The sequence below is a fragment of the Neomonachus schauinslandi genome, chromosome 9 (assembly GCF_002201575.2).
Source record: "Neomonachus schauinslandi chromosome 9, ASM220157v2, whole genome shotgun sequence".
Lineage (NCBI taxonomy): Eukaryota > Metazoa > Chordata > Mammalia > Carnivora > Phocidae > Neomonachus > Neomonachus schauinslandi.
Window position 1 is genome coordinate 97797365 of NC_058411.1, and position 27049 is coordinate 97824413.

The 27049-nt window shown below is 38.8% G+C and overlaps 1 protein-coding gene across 1 annotated transcript in view; it reads left to right on the forward strand.

The window, feature by feature from the left end:
• The first annotated feature begins 14350 nt into the window (after nucleotides 1-14350).
• The window catches only part of MINDY2 (MINDY lysine 48 deubiquitinase 2), a 68624-nt gene continuing 55925 nt past the window's right edge, over nucleotides 14351-27049 (forward strand). Inside the window, exons 1-2 of the mRNA XM_021693935.2 lie at nucleotides 14351-15212; nucleotides 26478-26535. Of these exons, the coding sequence (XP_021549610.1) occupies nucleotides 14355-15212; nucleotides 26478-26535 (916 nt within the window). The 5' untranslated portion in view covers nucleotides 14351-14354. The remainder of the gene's footprint in view (nucleotides 15213-26477; nucleotides 26536-27049) is intronic.

A 27049-nucleotide genomic window follows, 5' to 3' on the forward strand; every position in this document is an offset into this window, starting at 1 on the left:
TCCTCCCAGTACACCAAATACAACATGTCCCAAACCGAACAAACCCCTACATCAACCTACTCAAACCACTTTTTCCATCTTGGTTAATGACAACCGCATGGAAGCAATTACCTAACTCCTCTCCCATTCAAGTAGGTCAAGTCATCTTTAATCTCCATCCTATGAACTACTCCCCCATCTCTATGGCCAGAGCCCAAGTTCTCATCTCTCTGTCTCACATTACCCACTCCTTGACCTTTTGCCCCCACTGCTGCTGGAGTGATCTTTTTAAAATATATATATCCTGGGGCGCCTGGGAGGCTCAGTCGTTAAGCGTCTGCCTTCGGCTCAGGTCATGATCCCAGGGTCCCGGGATGGAGCCCCGCATCAGGCTCCCTGCTCCGTGGGGAATCTTCTTCTCCCTCTCCTCCCCACTCGTGTTCTCTCTTACTATCTCTCTCTCTCAAATAAATAAATAAAATCATATATATATATATATCCTTTAATCCTCAAGGTAAAACACAAAGCCTTCATGATCTGGTTGTTGCCTTCCTTGCCAGATTTTTCTTTCATGGCTCTCTTTTCTTATTTTATCTTCTAAAAACATCAAGGACAAAAACCAGAATAACAGTAACAGCTGGCAGTTAGTAAGGAAATGAAAGCTTAAAGAACTTAAATAAGTTGTCATCTAGGAAAAAAAAAAAGTGGGACACCTGGCTGGCTCAGTCGGTAGAGCATGCAACTCTTGATCTTGGGGTTGTAAATTCAAGCCCTGCATTCGGTGTAGAGATTATGGTAAAAAAAAAAGTGTAGGAAAAAGAAAAAAAGAACTTACAGGTTGCCCAAAGTCACAAAGCAGGTATGAGGCCGAGTCAACATCCAAAGTTAAATTTTCCTCCAAAGCATGTGCTTTAATCACTACAGTATGCTGCTGTTCAGCTGCAGTTGTCTTCCCAAACACACATATCATTTCCCTCTTTGACACCTTTGCACATTTTATTCCCTCCATGAGGAATGCCTCTCCCATTTATCTTATATAGTCTATAAAATTAGTCTCAAAAGACCCTTTCAATAATTAATTTTAAGACATCTTTTTGCTAGGATTTTCCTTTCTGTGTAAGGGATCAGAGAAGAAAAGCACTTAGAAAATTGACTTTTGGGGAAAGAGAACAATGAAAAATGGTATTTAAAACGGAAGGCATTTAGGGGCACCTGGGTGGCTCAGTCGTTAAGCGTCTGCCTTCGGCTCAGGTCATGGTCCCAGAGTCCTGGGATCGAGCTGCGCATCAGGCTCCCTGCTCCGCAGGAAGCCTGCTTCTCCCTCTCCCACTCCCCCTGCTTGTGTTCCCTCTCTTGATGTGTCTCTCTCTGTCAAATAAGTAAATAAAGTCTTAAAAAAAATAAAATAAATACAACTGAAGGCATTTAGAAGGCATGTAACAAGTGTCAATTTCCTTTTGAATGTAAAGAAATAGATATTATTAAAGATACGGCTCAGGGGGCACCTGGGTGGCTCAGTCGTTAAGCGTCTGCCTTCGGCTCAGGTTATGATCCCAGGTCCTGGGATCGAGCCCCACATCAGGCTCCCTGCTCCGCAGGAAGCCTGCTTCTCCCTCTCACACTCCCCTTGCTTGTGTTCCCTCTCTCGTTGTGTCTCTCTCTGTCAAATAAATAAATAAATCTTAAGAAAAAAAAGATAAAAAGATACGGCTCAGGCTACTTTTCTGTAAAATCTCCACTAATTTCATCTCTTGACAAAATTTAGTATCTAGCATTTACATACTTCTAATGTAGCTATACTCAACTGTATTATAGGGGCATCTGGGCAGCTCAGTCGGTTGAGCATTGGACTTGTGGTTTCAGCTTGGGTCATGATCTCAGAGTCCTGGGATGGAGCCCTGGTGGGATTCCTTGCTCAGGGGGAGTCGTCTTCTGTCTCTTTCCCTCTCTCTCTGTCCCTCCCCACCATGCTCATGCTCTCTCTCTCTCTCTAAAATAAGTAAAGCTTGGGGCGCCTGGGTGGCTCAGTCGTTAAGCGTCTGCCTTCAGCTCAGGTCATGATCCCGGGGTCCTGGGATCGAGTCCCACATCGGGCTCCCTGCTCGGCGGGAAGCCTGCTACTCCCTCTCCCACTCCCCCTGCTTGTGTTCCTGCTCTCGCTGTCTCTCTCTGTCAAATAAATAAAAAAAATATCTTTACTCAGATCTGTACCTCTGAAACAAATAATGCAATATATGTTAAGGAAAAAAAAAAGAAGAAGAAGAAGAAGGTAGCGGGAGGGGAAGAATGAAGCGGGGGAAATCGGAGGGGTAGATGAACCATGAGAGACGATGGACTCTGAAAAACAAACAGGGTTCTAGAGGGGAGGGGGGTGGGAGGATGGGTTAGCCTGGTGGTGGGTATTGAGGAGGGCACATTCTGCATGGAGCACTGGGTGTTATGCACAAACAATGAGTCATGGAACACTTCATCTAAAACTAATGATGTAATGTATGGGGATTAATATAAGAATAAAAAAATTAATAAAAAAAAATCTTTAAAAAAAATAAAATAAAATAAGTAAAGCTTTATTAAACTGTATTGTATTTGTTTATTTAATATCTTCCCTAATTCTTTTTTTAAAGAATTTATTTATTTATTTCAGAGAGGGAGAGAGTGCCCACATGCATTCTCATGAGCAGTGGGGAGTAGTAGAGGGAGAGGGAGAAGCAGACTCCCCGCTGAGCAGGGAGCCTGATGCAGGGCTCCATCCCAGGACCCTGAGATCACGACCTACTTAACTGACTGAGCCACCCAGGCACCCCTAATATCTTCCCTAATTCTTGAAGATAGGAATGAATCACATGTTATAGAGGTTTTAAACAGAGGGCCTCAGGGAGTTTAGCAAATATATACCCAACAAACATTTATTGAACGTTAATACTAGAATAAGATGTATTTCACCGATTTATTAAAAAACTAGGCGTGGTACCTCACTGACTAAAGCCCTGGTATCTTGATCTAACATTCATGGTGCTCCACAAAAACAAACTCACTTGTTCTATCTTTTCTCTCTTGCCTTTGAAATGAACTTCCTGCTCCATCCAGTCAGACTGGTCTACCCTTCAGAACCCCAAAGCATCAAAAACTTTCCCCCTCCTACGTTTTTTCTTCCCTTTATCTCTTTTCCTCTTATACAGTATGTAAAAAAACAAATACAAAAAAAAAACAAGACAACAGGGGCGCCTGGGTGGCTCAGTGGGTTAAGCATCTGCCCTCAGCTCAGGTCGTGATCCCAGGGTCCTGGGATCAAGCCCCACATTGGGCTCCGTGCTGAGCAGGGAGCCTGCTTCTCCCTCTCTCTCTGCCTCTCCCCCCTCCCTCCCCTTGCTCATGCTCTCTCTTGCTATCTCTCTCTCTCAAATAAATAAATAAAATCTTAAAAAAAAAAAAAGACAACAGGTCCAAATGGAATCATTAATACTAAACCCCACATCACCAAACTGAAACTCAATTACAATTTCCACTCTCTCAGAAATGGAATCTTAAGCCAATCAGTCAATCAGGAAATGTCTGATCAGCCCTACTTAGGTAATTTGCCAGATAGGCTCTTGCCATCTCCTGAAGGAATTAACTTTGCAATAACCAACCTACTTTTTTTGCCTAGTATAACTTCCTTATTCCCACTCCCATTTGCCTCTTAAAGTCTGTCATTTTGTGGAGTTCTTCCAAGCTTTTCTATCTACTAGATTATTATTATCTGTTGCCCGATTTGAATTGATTCTTGCTCAAAGAGACTTTTAAATTTTTAAATATGCCTCAGTTTATCTTTTAACAAGGATTACATAGCCTTTAAAGCTCTGGTCACAACCTGGTAGTTCGTAAACCAAATTAGACTCACAGACATGTTTGGTTTGACTTGTAGTTAAATTTTTTTCTTAATTAAATCTCAATATTCAGCTATCAGGAGCTTTTGAATTAAAACCTAGGTAACAGATTTTCTGTGAAAACTGAGAGGTTAAGCCAACTTAAGTTCCTACAAAACCTCAATTGGCTGAAACTGAGTAGAGGCTGCCCTCCTTGGATGGGCTGGTCTAATGTCACCCCAGCCTGTGTTATTCCTGTCACAATTTTAGCTTGTGACCTCTGTGTTGAGAACTAGGCCAACTTCCAAATCATCCTGAAGTGTTTTCCTAGACCCCATGGGCCCCACAAATCACAATCACACTTTAGCACAAAACACCTATTATTTATATCACTCATCTGTAATTAATCCTGTATTACTTTATGGAAACTCTCATATTATTATTCGGATATTATAGAGGACAGAGAGAGAAAGGTTTTGAGGCAAAGTAGAGAGCACCCCAAAAAACCTTACAGGGTGACAATGGTAATTATTGATCATCCATTCAACAAATATTTGTTCTGCTCCTAATTTGGGGATTTCCAGACTACCAAGACAATGTTGCTGACATAGTGCCAGGCACCATAATAAGCACTTGACATACATGATCCCATTTACTATTCAAAACAATGCTATGAAGTAGACATACCCGTTCTACAAATGAGGAAACAGAGGAGGACCAGGCTTCTAACTTAAGTTTGACTCCAAATATTATAGTCTGTTTTTTTAAATTACTGGGTGAATCCATTTGTATTATCCCTGCCATGGTCCAGAACCTACTATCTGGAAGGTCCAGAAGCTTGATTTTTCATAGTGCAACCTGAGTTGATCAAGCCAACAAAGATTAATTCATAAGAGCTAAATTCTTGAGGGACATCTTGATCAAAACATCACCTTATTATGCTACAAATTAGATATTCATGTTAACAAGTCACTGCATTCTCTTTTATCTTTTAACATGTGAGCTGCTAGTCATCATTGAAAGCAGCTTAGTAAGCAAGGCATCACTGCAGAAGAAGTTAATGAAATGATTTTACTGGCTAGTTCATCCAACTACACAATTTACTATGCCACATTAGAAACTGTCAAGGGACCAGACAGGTATCAGGCCATCCAGCTGTTCAGGTGACCTCTACCCTAGATGGTGATTGAAGTATACGATGACAAATCCCTATATTTTGAGATATTCTCTAGACTCCACACAGACCACCATCTCCCTTTCTGTTATTTTTTTTCAAGAATAATATAATTGATTAGGCCACAACTTTTTTACATTTATTCAGATTTTGATTTGATCGCTAAGCCTTACTTTTGCTTCTTTTGGACCTGGAAAGAACTATAACAAGTAGTGACTCTGATTCATTTTATATTGATTTGGTTATTTCATTCTCATCTTTCTGGGAAGCACTTCATGGTAGGCCTCCTATACTGCCTCGAGTGTCATATTTTTATTTCATTTGTAGATGCTTATGTCTTGTCTTCCTAACCAGATTGTAACCAATTTGAGGGCAGTGACAATAATAATATATTTGAAGAGCTTTGCTGTATGTTCCCATTTTATTTGCAAAGCCACATAGCAAAATCATCCACACTAATATTTTTCCCTTTTTTTCTTTTACAAAAGGTGAAATCCCATGTTAAGAGAAGTAAATAGATTTACCCAAGCTTGTAAAATTAGTCAATGCAGGACCAGGTTTTGGTCCCAGGTCTTGTGGTCTCCATTCATCACAATTCCTACCACACTAGTCTGCTTCTGTGTGATCATGCTTAATATTCCCTTCCATGCCCCAAAGCACCATGTTGTAGATATTCAATAAATAATTACAGAGGTTCATTATTGTAATTAGAAGCTAAATGAGTCATAATTCCTATTATATGCATATTAACAATTACCAACTATACTTTACTTCTCAACAATGCAAGTGGTTATTATCTGATTATTGTTCTAGATGAGTGTTTCTCAATGTATGGCCTGTGGAATACCTGCATCAGAGTCACTTAGGATGCCTGTCAAAACTACAGATTCCTGGGCTTTTCTCCAATTCTGTTGAGTTGAATTCCTTAGAGTGCAGAAACATGCATTTTTTTTAAAAAAAAGATTTATTTATTTGAGGGGGTGGGCAGAAGGAGAGAGAGAATCCCAAGTGGATTCCCCATTGAGGGCTGAGACAGCCCATGGGGCTTGGTCTCATGACTGAGATCATGACATGAGCCCAAATCAAGAGTGAGACACTTAACCGAGTGAGACACCCAGGTGCCTCCAGAAACATGCATTTTAACAGGCTTCTCATGTAAGTGTTAAACACACTGAAGTTTGACAATCACTGATCTAAATAAACATGAGAGATAGAGTGAACATAAAAGACCAGGTTCTCTTGGAAAGTCAATGTTAGTATATAAAAATAATAGAGAAGATATATATTTATCCTTGATTCTCAGATACCCTCAATTGTAAGGTATGCCATTGATTTAATAATAGCTTTTGAAGAAAAGAGCATTAAATGTTCACCAAATGTTTAATTCTGGGGGCGCCTGGGTGGCTCACTCGGTTAAGTGTCTGACTTGGGCTCAGGTCATGATCTCAGCGGCCTGGGATCAAGCCCCGTATTGGGCTCCATGCTTAGAGGGGACTCTGATTCTTCCTTTTCCTCTGCCCCTCACCCCCACTCATGCTCTCTCTCAAATAAATAAAATCTTTTTCTTAAAAATGTTTAATTCTGGGGACGCCTGGGTGGCTCAGTCGTTAAGCGTCTGCCTTCGGCTCAGGTCATGATCCCGGGGTCCTGGGATCGAGCCCCACATAGGGCTCCCTGCTCAGCGGGAAGCCTGCTTCTCCCTCTCCCACTTCCCCTGCTTGTGTTCCCTCTCTCGCTGTGTCTCTCTCGGTCAAATAAATAAATTTAAAAAAAAAAGAAAAGAAAAGGTTAAATTAAAAAAATATTTAATTATGAATCTAGAAAGTTTTAAATATTAAGAAAGTGAAACTTAGACCTGAGGAAATTCAATAATTGTATTTTTCTTAATAATTGTATTTTAAATGGTATAGTAAAAAGAGGGGAGTTTGAAGTGGGAAGTTGGACATAATCTGAGTAGACTTTAAAAGCTAAACTGGAATTAAGAGAAAAAGGGAGAGGACTTTTTGAATTAGGGAAACAAAATGAGCCAATAATTTGCATAGGTATAATTAGTTCAGTGAGTGAGCAAACCAAATCTTATAGAAAGAGGGTTATTATTACATTTTAGTAGTTGATAAGGCTGTTATATAGAATGAGGATAGATAAGAAAAGTTTTGAATGCTAGACCAACTCATGATATTTAGTAGTTAAAGAAGTGTCTTTAAAGGTTTTCAGTGGTAGATGGAAATAATGAAAGCATTGTTTAATCTGGTAATATACACAATGTACTCCAAGGAAAATAAACTATAGAGAAATCAGTTAGCAGGTTTACTCCAGCATACTCACTGACCTAGGACAGCACCAGAGAGAATGGAGAGCAAGCCATGGGTAAAATATTGAAGGAAGAGTCAAATCCTAATTGGACTTAAACATTTGGAAATCTATTAAAGGAATAGAGATTCAGTTACAAAGACATTGATTGTGAAGTTCATAACAGTTAAACAATCTAAATGTCCAAGAAGCAGGGATTGCTTCAGCCACATAACAGAATATTATTAGTTCACTAGAAATGTTGCAGATGAATGTATATTAATGCATAAAGATGTTCACAATATATATATATTTTTTAAGATTTAATTTTTTTAAGTGAGCTCACGCCCAACGTGGGGCTTGAACTCACAACTCCAAGATCAAGAATTGCATGCTGTACCAACTGAGCCAGCTACACCCTAAGATGTTCACAATATATTGATAACTTAAAAAAAAAAATGTGTTCAGAATCGTCCCATTTTTGTTTACAAAAATATGTATGGGTTCAGATGTGTTGAAAATTTGAGGAGGACATACATACTGTGAAGTATCACTAGTATTATCTCTAATATTTCATTCCACATAATATGATGAAGAGTGGTTTTTCCTTTCTTTTTTTGCTTATATGTGTTTGTTAATTTTTCTAAAATGAGTATCTTCTGTATTAAGAAAACACAATTAAATATTTACTCACATTAAACATTTTAAATTAAAAAATAGGACTTGTTGACCATGAGGAAGCCAAACAAAAGTACTTGAATGTTTTAAGCCTGGGTGGCAGAGACCGATATTAAGGTAGAAAAATGTGGGAAAGACAAGAACAAAGAAGCATTTTGAGATCAGGATAGCAAAAGATGTTTGGTTGTTTTTGTTTGTTTGTTTGTTTGTTTTCAAAAGATGGTTTTCAACATGATTTTGAAGGTATACACACAAACACGCGCACACACACATATTCACCCCCCACACCCCAAGGGAGAATATATGGAAAAAATGGCCAAAAAAACAACTTTGGAGAGTTTTGGGTGTGTAATGAAAAACAAAATTGGCTATAGAAGCCTTTTACTCTTGCTAAGATTTATTTATTTGCCATTGGGATGGGGAAGAGAGGCTTCCCCTAGTGCTAGAACAGTAATTCTCAAACTTTATTGTGAACCAGAATCACCTAAACGTCTGGTTAAAACACAGTCCTCTGTGTCGCTGGGCTCTACACACAGAGTTCCTGCTTCTGTAGATCTGGGGTCGGCTTAGAGAATTATCATTTTTAATAAGTTCCCAGGTGCTGTTAATACTACTAATCCAAAAATCACACTTTGAGAATAATTGTACTAAAGTTGAGAGAAATCTAGCAAACCAATAGGAGTATGTCTGAGGAGAGGTGTCTTAAGGCATGGTATACTTGATCCAATAACAAAACCTTAACCATTGTCATAAGACCAGCAGAATAGGGATTTTGAGTTGAAGGTGATGGAATATAATGCTTGAATTCATTCCTGATCAGCCTATCTAGACCCAAATTTAGGTCCGACTCTTAAAAAGAACTACATAAGTAAAATTTTTTAAAAAGCTCTTTCACCAATACTTTGCATATTAGAGCTATAATGAAGGGAAAAGAAGGTCACTTTCCTCCATTCACCATCATGCATCTTTAATACCACCAGGACAGACTAGCATCTGGTAAAGCAGCATGGAGTAGAAGCAGCACCTGGTAGAATATCATAGGATTGGATTTGTTTCTGAACAGGTGTGGGACTCCTCATGGGGGCTCTCAGAAATAATTAAATAGGGGATGTACTTTGCAGGAGGCTGGAATTTCTGCATAAGCGGTTGAGGGCCAGAGCCAGTGCAATTTGAGTTACATGGAAACACTTGATTTTAACTCACAATTTTACCACCATGTCTTAAGTAGGAAGCTAAGAGAAAAGAAGTAAAGGTATATATGCCCCATTCCTGTGCGATCTGCTCTGACCCAATTTTGGTTCAGCTGATAATAAAGAATCTTCACATTATTTCTAGTAGAACTATCACCCAAAATAAAAGCAAGATGTAATAGTCTAAAGAGGCAAATAGCTTATATAAAAACAAAGCAGTTCTCTGCCCTCTCCCCTCACACTTTTGAGTGCTGTTCTTTAGAAGCAGTCTCATTTAACTCCCAGATATTCTTTAGTTCCTTACCTCCAATTTCTGAGTAACATGATAACACTCTGATTTCTTCATTTAAAAACTGTAGATAGTGTTCATTGATTTATTCCTATGGGAGATGAGGATTTAGGAAGAAAAAATCATAGGCCAGAGAATAATTAGAATGCTGATACACATTAGTAGTAAGATGATAAAGACTCAGCAAGGGTGGAGGCTATAGATGAATGAAATAGAGAGAAAAGGGGTGTATAATGTCAGTAAGACTTGATAGATGAGATAATAATCAGTAAATAAATTAGGGTAAAAGTCAAAGATAATACCAAGTTTTCTGTCATGGTAGCTAAAAAAGCCAAGATCCAACTTTAAAAAGCAGAGAACTTTAAAAGAATAATAATTTTGAGAGTTAGAGATATATTTTTCGGGTTTCTTAAGCCTGAAATAACAATTGGTCTGTGATTTTAATTAGGATAATGTAGCTTCATTCCTCAATTATCTCATACTAAAAGATTTTCCTCATCTGAATTTTTATGTTATTGCTTGTACCACTCAGTATTTTTTGTTTTAGGTAGGCTCCACACCAATGTGGAGCCCAACATGGGGCTTGAACTCACAACCCTGAGATCAAGACCTGAGCTGAGATCAAGAGTTAGACACTTAACTGACTGGGCCACCCAGGTGCCCCACCACTCACTTAGTATTAATTATTAACTGACATATTCTCAACATTTCATGTGACTATATCTTATTTCCCAAAACAAATTTTGCCCTTCCAAAAAGTAAAATCAATGTTTTATACTTGTATCCCCCATATCTCACTCTCTGACACCATCAGTAACTCCATACTAAGTATACTTTTTATAGCATATTGTTCAGACACCCTTTGAAAAATGTAAAGGATACATTAAAAACTGTGATCAATATTCTAAGAGATGAAAGGTCGGGTGCCTTTAAGCAATAAAAAGGAACTAGAAAGAATTCTTGGAAGTTAAATATACAATAGTACCAGTAAACAATGCATTTAAAAAGAATTTTAAAAAAAAGAATTGAAAGATAAAGTTGAGAAAATCTCTCAGAAAGTAGAACAAAAAGATAAATAAGATGAAAGAATAAATAAGAATTACAAAAGAAATGAAAAAAGAAAATTTTCCAGAACTGAAGAACATAAGTTTCTACATTGAATGTGATCACCAAGTATGCAGCCCAATGAATAAAGCAAGACCCACCCAAAAGTATATCAAATACTGAAATGTCAGAACACCAAGAAGAAAGAGACGATCAAATAAACTTCAGAGAGAAGACATGGGTTATATACAAAGGTTCTGGAGTCTCAGACTATTATAATCATCTAGAAGCTAAAAGACGATGATCAATGACTTCAATATGAAGAAAAAGTATTTCCAACATTGAATTTTGTATCTAGCCAAACCATAAATGGAAAGGTAAAATAGAGGTCTTTTTTCAGACATACACAATCTACAAAAATGTGCTTCCTATGCACTCTTTCTCAGGAAGCTAAATAAGAATATGTTCCACCGGGGCGCCTGGGTGGCTCAGTCGTTAAGCGTCTGCCTTCGGCTCAGGTCATGATCCCAGGGTCCTGGGATCGAGCCCCACATCGGGCTCCCTGCTCGGCAGGAAGCCTGCTTCTCCCTCTCCCACTCCCCCTGCTTGTGTTCCCTCTCTCGCTGTGTCTCTCTGTCAAATAAATAAATAAAATCTTTAAAAAAAAAAAAAAAGAATATGTTCCACCAAATCAAAGAAAGAAGAAGACAGGAGATCCAAGAAAGAAAGGAATCAACATGGAAATGAGGAGGAAGGAACTCCTAAGACAATAGTGAAGAGAAGTCCCAGGATGACAGCTGGGCAGCAGCCCTGTAAAACAGTAAATTTAGATCAGAGTAAGAGAAGTAAGTGTTTGAGGAGGGATATATCCAAGATTAAAATGGATCTGAGCGGTAACCTGATAGGTTTGACTGTTCTGGTAAGTCTATGGTTGAGCTAGTGATAGGTAAAGAGTTAAGCAAACAAATGAAACAATGAGGTAATTGTTAATTCCAGGAGAAGCAAAAACTTTAACAAAAAATAAATGTACCCACAGTCATAGTAAAACACCCGACTTAAATGGTAAAAAATATTCATATAACTCTGATCCTTTAAACTTTGAATACCTTATTTAATCAAAATTTTTGAAGTAATTGGGAGGCTGGAGCAAGAGGAGGAAGAATGGTATGAGAGAAAAGAACTAAATCCTCAGCTCCCATAAGAATAAATCAATAAACAAAATCTATGATTTTTAATGAAGAAATCAGAGTGTAATTATGTTACTCAAAAATTCAGGTATAAGGAGCTAAAGAATATCTAGGCGTTGAATAAGACTGCTTCTAAAGAACAGGACTCAAAAATGTAGAGGAATGGAGTAGGGAACTGCTTTGTTTTTATATAAACTATTGGACTTTAAGACTGTTATATCTGTAACTTTGGAAAATAATTTAAAAAGTTTGGATAGTAACTATTGTATTTTAAAATGGTATATTTTACCTCACATTATATATATATATATATATATATATATATACATATATGCAAAAAAGAATGAGACATTTTTCAGTTTATTGTCTTCTGGCATTTCTCCCTAGATACCACTCCCCACCTCCTTAGAAAAATAACTATGTACATTTTCACAAACTTAAATAATTACACATGTACATTTTCACCACTGTTCATACTGGCTTATGTAATTGCTGACAACATATAAAAACAAAATTTGGTTGTTTCTATTATAAATAAATTATTAAATTATGCATGTGAGCATTTGAAACATATACCAGTGAAAACTACCAGAGCAAGTACTCTCCTATCTAAGCAGGTTGTTTTTTTTTAAATAGTGAAAGGCTATTAAGACATGTGTTCCGTACGTTTTGGCTCTGTGGTTTCTGGCCTGTAAATGATCCAGTCATTCAATTTATTCATCAGTTATTTATTTATTTATTTATTTATTTATTTATTTATTTATTTTAAGTAGGCTCCATGCCCAATGTGGAATTTACCACCCTGAGACTGAGTTGCATGCTCTACTGACTGAGCCAGCCAAGTACTCCTATAATACACCCTTATAAATCTATTTATATTCAAGGCATCGTGCTAAATTCTGAATTTCCTGAAATCTTGAATATTCTCATTTGCACTTAATGGCCTTAAATACCATAAAACGCTTAATCCAGCAGCGTATATCTTGTAAACTCTACAGGCAAAACGACCCTCGAACTCCTGACCCCAAGATCAAGAGCCACATGCTCTGTGGACTGAGCCAGCCAGGCACCCCTAGCAGCATGATCTTAATCTGTTAACATTTGCAATCTTTTTTCAGGGCAAACTCCTGATTTGAACAATAGTATTTATTGCTTATAAATTGATATGGAGACCAAAAACACACAAAACTTCTAAATTCAACATTCTGAAGATGCTATTATCTTTTTAATTTTCTTCTTTTCCAAGAGTTGGATAAGTATCACGATATTGTGTTAATGCAAAAAGGTGGAAAAAGCTCCATCTTCTGTATTCTCAGGAAACCATACTTCCCAAGCAAGTATTAAAAATATAGCAATAAAAAAAATTACTAGACGTAAACCCAAAGAAGATATAAGCTCTCTGTCTTATTCACCAGAGCATCCCCAGTGCCACAGTATCCAGCAATGTACTTGGTCCTGAAATGTGTTAAATGAGTGAATGAAACTAGTTTGTAATTTTGTCTACCTTTTCTAACTAAAAGAGACAGATACCATTCCATTAGGTGTCAGGTATTTATATGCCTAACTACAAAGTAAGACCTGTCTTGTCAATTGTATCTCTTGGGCCTAAAAAAATGATGAAACACTAAAAAAAAGGCCGGGGGGGGGGGTGCTCCTTGTCGAGAACAGGTCATAATAGAATCCAAATCCCACTGTGTCACCAACAAAACGTCTAGGCTACTCCGTCCTCTCTGAAAATTGCGTGGCTTTAAGACGAATCAATTCTAATTAGAAAACTCTTTCAAGAACAGGCACTTCCCACTCTATCCAAAGTGAGGCCAAGTTAACAAAACCGCAAAGACTTGGCTAATTCAGGCACAAGCTAATTTATTATTACTGGCCCAAATTACCCAGGTTTGGATTTTTTTTTTTTTTTTTTTTTTTACTGTGCAGGCCAATATCCACAACCGCACTGACGCCTCAAGTAGGGCGAACGTTTTCTCCAGTAGCTGGTGGGGAGCCCAGTGTTTCTCAGCCAAAACCCTGGGAGATTGGGATTTATGCGGTGTAGTAATCCAAACACCTCGAGTAGATTCCAGCCTTTAAAAATCTGCGTCTCGTAAAAAATTCCTTCAATTTTCCATATTACAAGCCGAGGAAACAAATCTCCTGAGCTCTTCGGGGACGAGCTCTTTTCCAAATAACACAAACACCGCCAACTCCCCATTCTTGAGCCCTAGGCTGGGCCACACACAACCCAGATCAGAAGGGTCACAACAAACTAGACACCGCCCGCCTCGCCTTTAAAGAAGCCGCGCGCGGTCGAGCTGCCCCAGAGTTCAACTTCCGGCCACATAGTGAAAGGATGTTTTCCTTCTGGTCACGCCCTCCTAGCCACGCCCGCCACGCCCGCCACGCCCCGCCTCCCGAGTCCGAGCTCTGGCTGGCGGGCGCGCAGGAGGGGCGGGGCCGCATGGGGGACGCTGCGCGGTTCGGCCTCACCCGGCGGCGCGCAGGCTCGCCCGGAGCCAGCGGTTAGCGCGGTAGCGCGCGCGCGCGCGCCGGTGCCCTCCCCGTGACGTGCCTGGCCGAGGCCGCGCAAGGGAGCTGTTGCTGCCAGTGCCGCTGTCATGGCGTCTGAGGCGCTGGCTGAAGAGAACCCGCCGCGGTCTCTTTAGAGTGAGGGGCTGGCGGCTGGGTATGGAGAGCGGCCCCGGGAGCCTGCAGCCGCTAGAACACGGGGTGGCCGCCGAGCCAGCGCCAGGGGCAGGTTCTCCGCAGGAAGGGCAACCGGAGACCAGGCTCGCCGCTGGGGATGGTCCTGGAGTATGGGCGGCGGAGAGCAGCGGCGGGAATGGGCAGGGGGCGGCGGCCGCCGGAAGGAGCCTCTTGGACTCGGTTTCTCCCGCCGGCTCTCCTCAGGTTCCCGGACCCTGCAGCTCCTTCCCGGCCTTGGACTTAAAGGAGAGCGATTTGAAGAATCCTTCCGCCCAGAAGACGCCTCCGAGAGGGCAGCACAAGGTGACCGCCTCTCCGGAGACAGCCGAGGCCGGAGCGGACCATGGATCGGGTCCGGCCGGAGACGCCGGCCCCCGCCCGGATGCCGCCGGCACCTGCCGGGCAGAGTTGGCGGCCGCCAGGTCCGAGGAGCCCAGCAGCGCTGGCGGCCTCAGCAGCAGTTGCAGCGACCCGAGCCCTCCTGGGGAATCGCCGAGCCTGGACTCCCTGGAGTCGTTCTCTAACCTGCATTCTTTCCCCAGTAGCTCTGAGTTTAATAGTGAGGAGGGAGCGGAGAACAGGGTCCCTGGGGAGGAGGAGGAGGAGGGCGCGGGCGCGGCGGTGTTGCCCGGGGCTGTGCCTCTGTGCCGAGAAGAGGAGGAGGAGGAGGGGGAGGAAGCTCAGGTATTGGCAGCCTCCAAGGAACGCTTCCCGGGACAGTCTGTCTATCACATCAAGTGGATCCAGTGGAAGGAAGAGAACACGCCCATCATCACTCAGAATGAGAATGGACCCTGCCCTTTGCTGGCCATCCTCAATGTTTTGCTTCTGGCCTGGAAGGTACATTCTGCAGCTTTCTATTTCCTACCGCTTTTTTGGGAGGGTGCGGGGGGGACGGGGTGGACGGGGTGAAGAAGCTGCTGCATGTCAGCTGACGGCTTCTTCTTTCCTCATTCATCAGTACTCTGTTCTCTTGAAATTCATTATGGGACTCCTTTGTCCAAAGAATATTCTTATATGTATTTCCTAAAGAATTGCCGGCAACCCCAGGTCTCTCAAGTTAAACACTAAGAGTTCAGGCTGATGTACTTAAAAACAACTAGGACTTAAACATCCTAAACCCTAGGAATATTTTTTTAACTATATTTTTCTACGTTTCCTTCTTACTGACCTTGTCACATATGCAAAAGAGTGAAGAATTGGGGAAAATGATCTTCAGAAGTTACTATCAATCCGTGTTATCAAGGAGCAAGTTTTGATGGTTATGTTTAGTCGATTTTCCAACTAATACTTGTGCCATTTGGGTGTAGATACTTAAGGAAATGGTGACAGGGAAGATGTGGCCCCTTTGACAAATTCCATTTAAGGGAAAGCATTGGTCTGAGCCCAGTTACCATAACTTCTTGGTTTTCAAAGATTATGTTTTCATTCTATGCCTCATTTTTACTTGCCTTGTTTCTTTGGCTCTATTTAGATAGTTTGGCATTATTACTAGTAACCTCGAATCAGAATACATTAAGGGAACTAAAACTGTAATGACTAAAATAAGAAAAGACATAGTCAAGGTAAAGGAACAAAAAAAGGAAGGGCTCTTCAAAACTTAAGTATATCTAGGACGCAGTTATGTATAATTGAAGTGTCTTACTCAAGCTTGCGGTTTTAGGGTGCTGAGAAGAAGCATCTTATAGCACAATTTTATTTCCAAATTGATAATTGTATCTGTTGATAAAATGTTTCCTAGAAAAAAAATATCCTGGATTATTCTGACCAGTTAGGAAGAAAATCAAGTAAAGGGAATAGTATTTCTTATGTGCCTTCATTTTCCTGTTATTAGCAAGGGCTGATGCAAAAGAAATAAAATTAGAAACCTTGGGAGTATCTGGTACATAAGGGCACTCAAATGTTTGTTGAAGACTGCCTGCTTTTGAAAAGCTGTTGAGCTATTTGGGGTTGCATCATTGATTTACTTGAAATTATTAAAGGGCAATGCAAGACAAAGCACTATAAATATAAATATGTTTATATAAATATAAATTTTTAGGTTATAGAAAACAGATGGAAATGTATTAGATATTCCAAAAGGGGAAATTTTTCTTTGTTTTGGCATAGTCCCAGAGAGCTTCATGGAATTTGTGGTCTTGAACCAAGCTTTTAAGGAAAAGTAGAATTTAAAATAATAGGGAAGGGGCGCCTGGGTGGTTCAGTCGTTAAGCGACTGCCTCTGGCTCAGGTCATGATCCCAGGGTCCTGGGATTGAGCCCCGCATCGGGCTCCCTGCTCAGCGGGAAGCCTGCTTCTCCCTCTCCCACTCCTCCTGCTTGTGTTGCCTCTTTCACTGTGTCTCTCTCTGTCAAATAAATAAATAAAATCTTTAAAAAAATAATAGGGAAATGGAATTCTGGGAGAGGGAAGGGTGTAAACAGAAGGGATGAAAATAGAATGGATAGTGTGTGTGTGTGTGTGTGTGTGTGTGTGTGTGTGTGTGTGTGTGTGTTTGGATGAAAGAAGTATTTAAGTTCATACTGGTGAATAATAATAAGATTGAAAAGGTGAAGAGCCACTTGATGAAGGCCCTTTAGGGTCAGAGTCGGGAGTTAGACTTGATATATGGGCCGAAATCCCCAGGTTTTTTTGTAGGAAGGAATAACAGTTTCCTTTAGGCTTTTCTCTTCTCTTAGTTTCCATACAGTACTGCAGAAGTTCAGAGTTGCTCCTTCCTCTGGTCTGGAATTTTGGGAGATAAATGAGCATTTAATTGTCTCTTTCAGAGACGTGGCTTTGATGGAATGATCAAACGTTTGAATTCCCACTAGGGGTGAGGTACTAGAAATACAAAAACAAGATGCAAGTCTGCCCTCATGTAGCTCACTATTAGTGGGGAGACAGATGTATAAATAATTACAGTGTAATGTGGTAAGTTCTAAATGTGCTTTGGGATTATAGAGGGAAGGGTAACTGGGGATGGGATATATCAAGGGAAAGCTTTATAGAAGAGGTAACCTACGAACCGGGTCTGAAGGATGAGTGAGAGAAGGCCTTTCAGGCAGAAGGAATAGTGTCTTCAAAGATGGTGAAGCGAGGGTGCCTGGGTGGCTCAGTCGTTAAGCATCTGCCTTCGGCTCAGGTCATGATCCCAGGGTCCTGGGATCGAGTCCCACATGGGGCTCCCTGCTCGGCAGGAGGCCTGCTTCTCCCTCTCCCACTCCCCCTGCTTGTGTTCCTGCTCTCGCTCTCTCTCTGTCAAATAAATAAATAAAATCTTAAAAAAAAAAAAGATGGTAAAGCAGAAAAAGATTTGTTTTTTTTCCTGATTCCAACCTTGGTCGGGAGTGCAGAGGAAGAGGGGGAGGAAATGGTAATAGCAGAACATAAAATTGATAGGTTGGGTTAGACTATTAAAGAGCAGGCGTGCTAATTAATTTGGAGGATATTTTATAAATCTGTGGCTTTTAGCCTTCTTTCTGCCTCCAGGCTATGGCTACACACAAATAATACTCATCAGTAATCATCAATAGGGAGACAGGTAAAGAGATGAAAGGTCTGATAAAGCGGTGTTCTCTAAGCGAGCCAGGGGTGCTAGATGTCAGAAATATTTTCATAATACTAAGATGTTATTTGCCTTTTCATTCTCATTCTTTCACAAGTGTCAGTGGAGTTTCCCAGGCTATGTGATGTGTGGTGACATCATTCCTCTGACGGGAATGTGTGCTTATGTATTCTTCTGTTTAAAAATTTTCTCAATTTTCATTTCTAGTATGGTAAATATGAGTAGATATAACCTACATAGACAAAAGCTCTTCGGAGGACTGTAATTTTTAGGACTGTAATGGTCCTGACACTAAAAGGTTTGAGAAATGCTACAGTAAAGAAAAATAGTAAATATGTTATGAAAGTAGCGGTCAGATTTCAGAAGACCCATCACTAGTGATGTTTACACTTTATATTTAGCTGATAATAGGGAACTATTAAAAATTACTGGACAGAGGAATAACGTGATGAAAGTGGTCTTGTTCGCTTGAGATTAGACTAAGAGTAAGATTGTAGTGAGTGTAGCAGGAAGAATGGATGAGGATAACCCTTTTGGATGGGGAATTCTCTGCCCCTTCTCTTTGATGAAGATGTTGCAGCCTAAATGATGAACTGATCACTAACTGGACATAGGAAATGAAGGAGACCATCCCCACCTTTTCTACTCTGGGTAATGGAGATTAATTGGGTCATTCAAAAGATAGAGAATATGTTTTAGGTGGGAGATGTCAAAGTTTGGTTGTGTCAGGTTGGAAATGTCTGATAGTGGGACATGATGACATAAATATTCATCATGCCTCTGGAAGCATGGAGTGGGTCTCTGGGAAGAGGTCAAATTATAGAGAAAAACTGAATAGGGGAGTTACTGAATAGATGTAAGTATGGTAGCTTACTTGCCATAAGTGTGAGAATAAATGAATACTCCATAGGGAGTGGTGAACAGTAATTCTCAACTTTTTTCCATCCCAAAATATGTGGGGAACTACAAATTGCCAGCTTAATTCCTCCCTGTAATTCCACCCTGTAATTCCCCATGCCATCTTCAGTAGACATAGAGAAAACAGAGAAACAAAGATTAAACTTGGTGGGGAAAAAGGCATGCTAAGCATTAAGGGTGAGAGAGTGCAAAAGAAACTAGTATAGGCATACTTTAAGATATTGAGAACTTGGGGTGCCTGGGTGGCTCAGCCGTTACGCGTCTGCCTTCGGCTTAGGTCATGATCCCAGGGTCCTGGGATCGAGCCCCACATCGGGCTCCCTGCTCAGCAGGAAGCCTGCTTCTCCCTCACCCACTCTCCCTGCTTGTGTTCCCTCTCTCACTGTGTCTCTCTCTGTCAAATAAATAAATAAAATCTTTAAAAAAAAAAAAAGGTATTGAGAACTGGAAATAGGACAGTGTCATGCTAGTAGTCTTGGAGAGAGAGACTGTAATAAAGTGGTCAGTTATTGTCAAGTGCAACAGCATCAAGGAGCTATTGGAGTAGGAAAGATTTTTCCCAAAAAAGGACAGGTGTGAGGACAAGGTTGCTGAAAGTCAGGATAATATGACTCCTCATGATAGGTGGTAAAGTTCTCTTCAGAGGAAAGGAACAATAATCTCATTTTCTGAAGTAATGGAAGAAATGGGACAAGGAAGATAGACGAGGTCATGTTAAGATAGTGAGGCAGGGGGAGCCTGGGTGACTCAGTCAGTTGAGCAGCTGACTCTTGGTATTGGTCATGATTTCAGGGTACTGGGATCCAGGCCCTGCAAGGCCCTGCATCATTGAGCTCCACGCTCAGCAGGGAGTCTGCCTGTGGATTCTCTCTCTCCCTCTCCCTTTGCCTCCTTGCCCAGCTCGCTCACATGCGCTCTCTATATATAAAATAAATAAATCTTAAAAAAAAGAGAGAGAGAGAGAGAGGCAGATGGAAATTGAGGCCTCATTCTCCCATTTTGGCAGAATAACAATTGACCTGGTCAGTAATAACTATCGAACTTGTCAGTAATTAGCAATGAGAGGTTGTAAAACATGGAGGGGAGGATTTTGTGAGAAAGGTACGTTGTATTTTAAAGAAATTCTAATCTCATGGAGGTTATGTCTAGGAATTTGAGGCATAAATAGAAAGTAGTAAGTAGTAATGGATAAATTGGGGGTACTCTTTAAAAACTTTTAGAATATCAATTTTGCTTTGTTTTTGTTTTTTTTCCCCCAGTAGTTCTCTAATACCTAGAAATAGGAGCAGGAAGAATGGCTCGTTAGAGTTATATCAGGGATTGGGCTTTTCAAAAACTGATTTATGGAGAGTCAATGGAATTAGAGTTGAAAAATGAAACAGTTGATGTTTCTTTTGGGGGAGGTGAAGTAATGGGAAAAATCAATAAACTAAACATCTTGGGAGGATTTGAGTGATTCAAAGAAAGTAAGTGCCGTGGTTCTGGGTGAGAGATGACAGTTAAAATTATCAAACAGACTGTGTTGGAAATATTGGAGTTTTAATTATAAGTGTTGCTTTAGGACTGATGAAGAGTAGATGATCATTCATAATCTCTGAAATAGTTGAGCTGTAATAATCCAACAAATCAAGAAAGAAGGAAACCTATTTGTTAAATTTAATTCAAGCTCAAATTTCTAATTCTGTTTAACTGACACCAGGTAAATTTACCTAAATTTATGCTTTGGAATACATTTTCATTTTGCTTCTTTACTTTAGACTATACTTGGTGTTTTTTATAGTTTTTCTTTAATCTTTCATTTTATCTATCAAAAACAATGCCATCTATAGGTATATTTGAAGGCTGTGACCCATTTATTTAGATGTGTTTAGGGGTGCCTGGCTGGCTCAGTCGGTAGGTAATGTGACTCTTGATCTTGGGGTTGTGAGTTCAAGCCCCACATATAGTATAGAGATCACTTAAAAATAAAATCTTAAAAAGATATGTTTGTAAAAATCAACAAGTCAAATATATATAAAATACAAAATTTAGTTTCTGATGATACTGACTTTATGTTATAAATGTTGAAGCTTTGTGATGGGTACTTGGAAATTCATTATACTATTATTTTTCTATTTTGTGTAACTTAAATATTGCATTATGTAACATTTTTTAAAGTTTCTGCCTTAATATCTTTATGTTTATGAAAGTATTACTTTGGGGTGCCTGGGTGGCTCAGTTGGTTAAGCATTGCCTTCAGCTCATGTCATGATCCCTGGGTCCTGGCATCAAGCACTGCCCCCCCCCCCCATGGGGCTCCCTGCTCAGTGGGGAGTCTGCTTTTCTCTCTCCCTCCGACCCTTCCCCCTGCTTGTGCTCTCGCTTGTGCACTCTCTCTCAAATGAATAAAGAAAATATCTCAAAAATCTCTAAATAAATAAATAAAATCTTTTCTAAAAAGTATTTTTTATATCTAATATAAATATTAGAAAATATTTAATAACAAATATTAGTGTATACATATAGTAGATACATATGTACACGTATTCATTGATTAAAACAATGATGATTTTTTTTCTTTATTCATTTGAGAAAAAGAGAGCAAGCAGGGGTAGGGCAGAGGGAGAGGGAGAGAGAATCCCAAGCAGACTCTGCAGAGCAGGGAACCTGGCGCAAGGCTCTGTCCTAGGACACTAGAATCACGACCTGAGCCAAAACCAAGAGTCAGACGCTCAACAGACTGAGCCACCCAGGCACCTCATATTACTTTAATAATAGAGGGAATCCCTACTTTGTCATACTTTTGTTTTCTTTTTCTTTTTTTTTTTAAGATTTTATTTATTTATTTGAGAGAGAGCAGAGTGAGAGAGAGGGCACACAAGTGGGGGGAGGGGCAGAGAGAGACAGAGAGAAGCAGGCTCTCTGCTTCAGCATCGTTTCCTTCTACAAACTTAACTTCCCTTACCAAATTTCTCATTCATATTGATTATATGGATCTTAATTTTTAGAATCTCCTGAGTCTTAGAGTTAACCTCAGTTATTCTTTCCCCATCGTCCTCCACTTTTCTTTCTCTTTTTTTTTAAGATTTATTTATTTATTAGAGAGAGAGAGGGAGAGAGAGAATCTTCAAGCAGGCTCCTCCCTGAACGCAGATCCCATCACACTCTTATCTCATGACCCATGAGATCATGACCTGAGCCAAAATCAAGAGTTGGACGCTTAACCTACTGAGCCGCCATCCAGGCACCCCTCATCCTTCACTTCACAAAGTTCTGTCAGTTCTTCATTTAAAATATATTTCAGATGATGTTTTACATAAGATTTGTGTTGAAAGGAAGTGTTTTGCTGTAAAGTCTGTAAATACTGGTATAATGGAAAGAGTAACTGGCTTTGGAGTTCAATCTCAGTTTACATCATAGCTTTGCTACTTTGGACAAATTAACTTTTCAGTGCATTAGTTTATTCTTTGAAGGTAATAAAATCTTCATAGGATTGTTGTGGATTAAGGATAACATGCAAATTGAATGACAATTAGTTCAATATATTAAAAATTTTTTTCTAACTTTCCTAAAGAGCAGAGATTGGCAAATACTCAATTTTTTATCTTCTCAAGTAACTCCCCAACTTATAGAGGTGTTATAATTCAAACTGTGTATTTCTGACTTTTTATTGGTATTCCAGTTAAACATTTAATAATATTCTTTGGTCACTTTTGTACTTACCATCACCTATATAAACTGCTTATTTCTTAGTTATTACTGGGTCTCCTGCATTTCTCTACTCCCCTCAATATCAAAATCATAGGTATCAAAATCGTGGCATATCATTTTTGGGATTTTTGCATTCTTGTTTAAGATTTTATTAATACTGTACATGGAAGATTTTTTTTAATTTATTTTTAATTTTTTTAAATTAAAACAAATTTTTGATCTTGCTTGAGTCTATTCTCAAATACACTTCACTCTTCAGATGAGTAAGAATTACAGAATAATTTGGCTGAATTAATGAGGTTTTACTGTATAGTTGAATATTTGGAGTTGGAGTAGCTATTTCCTTTTGTTAACTTAAATATTATTGCTGTGCTTACATTATTAACTTGCTCAGGAAATCCAGTTAATTCAGTAAAATGTTAGTTCTAGGAGAGGACATAATTTATTTTCCTAGACTCTATTTGGACTCTTAAATTGGAGCTATGTATTACTATATGCTGAGAAGCTTTGCTCATGTTTTAGGAAGAATATTTAAACTGCTTAAGAGAGTACCTTTCAACTACCTTTATATACATTAAAGTACTCATGTACTTAAGAACAATATGTTATAGATTATTACTAAAAGAAGACCACCTAAGAACCGAGGTCATACTTCATTTGAGTTTTTTCATTGTAAAATTTAAAATTTAGAGATTCAGACAAAATACCATACTTGTTAATTCTATATTCTTAGCTAGTTATTCCCTAACCTGTTTTTTCTTTTATAAAATCTAAAGAGACAAAGGAGTGAAAGTCATTGGATCATTAACAAAACCTTTGGCACTTGTTTTTGAGGTGATGGTGGTAGAGGAAAGCAAAAAGAGAATCAAGCTTTCAGGAAGATCATTTTGTGGTTTAAAAAAAAAAGATCTGTTGACAGCTTCACAGTATTAGTGAGAAGTAGGCGTTCCTTCTCAATTCTGTTTATTTGTCCTTAGTTTTAATGACTATCCGGAATATGTTATTGGCTAGGATTCAGGAAATGAGTATTTCACTGAGTCTGCTTGTGAATAAGTCAGTTAAAATATTTGTATACTGTTGTCCCACTTCTTAATCAGTATAGAGGTGTCATTTTCTTTTTCAAATGTTTGAAACAACACATGGTAGGCAGTTGTTGTTATTTGGAAATTTCAAGGCTAAACCCTGAAATCATGTTTGTAGAAATCTAGAATTATAGTATGTTTTTCCCAAGTACGTATACTTGTTACTGCCTTTGTTTCTTATTTTGACAGAAACGCCACAATTGACAATTCTGCTAATTCTTATTTTGACAGTTTTATAAGAGGATTGCTACTTTAACCAAAGCAGAGGATAAGCTATCTGTTTGTGGAATTTTCTGCTGAATATTATTCTGACTGAACCTGTCTGGAATAAAAGAATATATAGGTCTTATTTAAGAAACATTTTTAGGTGTAAGTGGGACTTTTAGATTGTTCTGACAATTATTCAGAATATAAACATTCACAGTGAATATAAACTACTGGTTTAAATATCAGACTTTTAATAGTGCTACTGAAATAGCTTGATAAAATAGTCTATAGTGATAAAATATTCTATAGTAAACAGTTAAAATAATCTAAAGCAGGAATCAACAAACTTTTCCCATAAGGATCAGAGAGTAAGTAAATATTTTAGGCTTTGTGGGCTCTTTGATCTCTTGTAAAGATTCAACTCTATTATTGTTGTGCAAAAACAGCCAAAACTATACATAAACAATGAGAGTGTTGCAATAAATTTAGAAAAACAGGCAGGAGACCATAATTTGCCAATGAATTTCAGTTTAAAAATATACCATATAGGGGAACTCTCTACTTTCTGCTCAATTTTCTGTAAACCTAAAGCTGCTTAAAAAAAAAAAATCTATTAAAATTTTTTGAGAAATATGACACAGGAAAAAAAATGATTTAGAAGCAAGTGATGATCAAAACCTCCATGGCATCTCTTAGTTTTCACTGAGTGATAAATCCCCTGGATGACAAAATTGTAAGCATTAATTGTCATGTATGCTCTCAGAGGGTACCAAACTGTTCTGTTTTACAGAGATCTGTTTTAGAACTTATTTTATTCATTGATTAAAACAAACAAAATATTGTGACATGCTATTACCACATTTGCTAACATAAACACCCAGAGCACCTTCTTCAACACTTGGAGGAATTGTTGGAAAATTGATGATTTAAATGATTTCCTTGGTTGAACAGAAAATAATTCCCAAAAAATAACTCCTGGAGAATTTTAAATTACATTACTGTTCTCCTGTCATTGATACTTAATTACTTCGAGTTTCCATCCTACAGTATTTATTTTTCTTCTCTCCTATGAATATACCACAGAGTATGCTTTTGAATAAGTCAGTTAAAATATTTATAACCATTGGCTGTAATATCTGTGTGTAACTCATCTGACAATTCAATTGAAACGTTAATGTAGACTAATGTGTTGCAGGTGAATTAACTTTAGAAACTTAAATATGATTGTAACGTATGTATCTACTTTTAACCTTTTTATTGTAAACTATAACACATAGAATACATAAACAGAGATGTATAGTTTAACAAGTTACTGTAAAAAAAAAAAATGTCAGTGGAACTACCATGCAAGTCCAGAAATAGAGCATTTCCAGTGTCCCAAAGGCTCTTATTTTTTTTAAAGATTTATTTATTTATTTGAGAGAGTGAGCGAGCGAGCCCAGTGGGGAGGTAGAGAGGGAGAGAGAATCTCAGGCTGAGCACAGAGCCTGACGCAGGGTTTGATCCCACGACCCTGAGATGATGACCTTAGCTGAAACTAAGAGTTAGACACTCAACCAACTGTGCCCCCCGGGCGCCCCCGGAAGGCTCTTATATGCCTTTTTCCAACTATAACTCCTTCCCTTACCCCTAGGGCCAACCATATTCTGATTTTTATAGTATCCATTTCCTTACTTTTCATTATAATTTTATCACCATGTGTGCAGCAGTAAACAATATGGTTTAATCTTGCCTGCTTTTTTTAAAGATTTTATTTATTTATTTGAGAGAGAGAGAATGAGAGAGAACACATGAGAGGGGATAGGGTCAGAGGGCAAAGCAGACTCCCCGCCAAGCAGGGAGCCCGATGCGGGACTCGATCCAGGGACTCCAGGATCATGACCTGAGCCGAAGGCAGTCGCTCAACCAACTGAGCCACCCAGGCGCCCTAATCTTGCCTGCTTTTAAACTTTGCAAGTGGAATCATACAGTGTGAATTCTTCAGTATATGACTGATACTTTTTTTTTTTTAAGATTTTATTTATTTATTTGAGAGAGAGAGTGACAGCATGAGCAGGGGTAGGGGCAAAGGGAGAGGGAGAAGCAGATCCGCCACTAAGCCGGGAGCCCAACGTGGGGCTCGATCCTAGGATTCTGGGATTATGACCTGAGCCAAGGGCAGATGCTTAACTGAGCTACCCAGGCACCCCTGACTAATACTTTAATACTGTATTCATTATAGTCATTCAATAAAAATGGCCAAGGTAAACTGAAGTAATGGGATATTGAGCTATATTCAAACTTGTCTTCAGTAAAACTGCTCCGTGGGTGACCTGTCACATGTTTGGTGCCTCTTCCTGCCCTTCAACTGCTCTAACATATAGGACATTGTTGGAAGTGCCTAGTGACAATTGTAGTCGGTGGTAAAAGGGGTAGCACTTGGTTTTGAAAACAGATTTCTCAATGTCTCTATGAAATCTTATATCACCCTGTAAATTTTATGGTGATAAGATTGACTTTGCCATATTTTATAAAGATTAGTTATAAAGAATTTAATAACAAACATTAATGTATACATATAGTAGATACATATGTACACATACATACTTATGTTTCTGACTGAAGAAACACTTTAATTACCTAAAACGTTTGATTTTATAGAAAAAATACTTTGTTTTTCAGGTGAAACTTCCACCGATGATGGAAATCATAACTGCTGAACAGCTGATGGAATATTTAGGTTAGTGTTGAAAAGTGGATGATTTTATATCTCTTTCAAAATAAAGTCTCCAAAGCAATATATTACCAAATTGCATCTTTCTGAAGTGCTATTATATAATCTACTTTAAAATTATAATTTTGAATCTCTTAATTAAAAATTTGTATCAGTATGTTACTGTTCTTGGGTGTTAAACCTTTTTGAAGGCTTTTTCTAACCAGCGTTAAAATTCTATAATATAAATAAGGAGACTGATAACTTCCAGAAAAGAACAAGTTACATACTAATTCCTAATAAATTGCAGAATGGGAAATGGTACAGAAATTCTGACATTGCATGTAGAAAGTGTTAAAAAAAAAATATTGAGTAGACTGGATTAAAGACCCAGGAGGTGATTTAGAGCACCAGTATCCAAAGTATGATTCATGGACTTATACCAGTCTATGAAGTGTTAGTTACCAATCTGCAGTGATATAGGGGCTTGTGCCAAAATGTAAAACATTTACATAAGCACACTGTTTGGTTCATCTGAAAT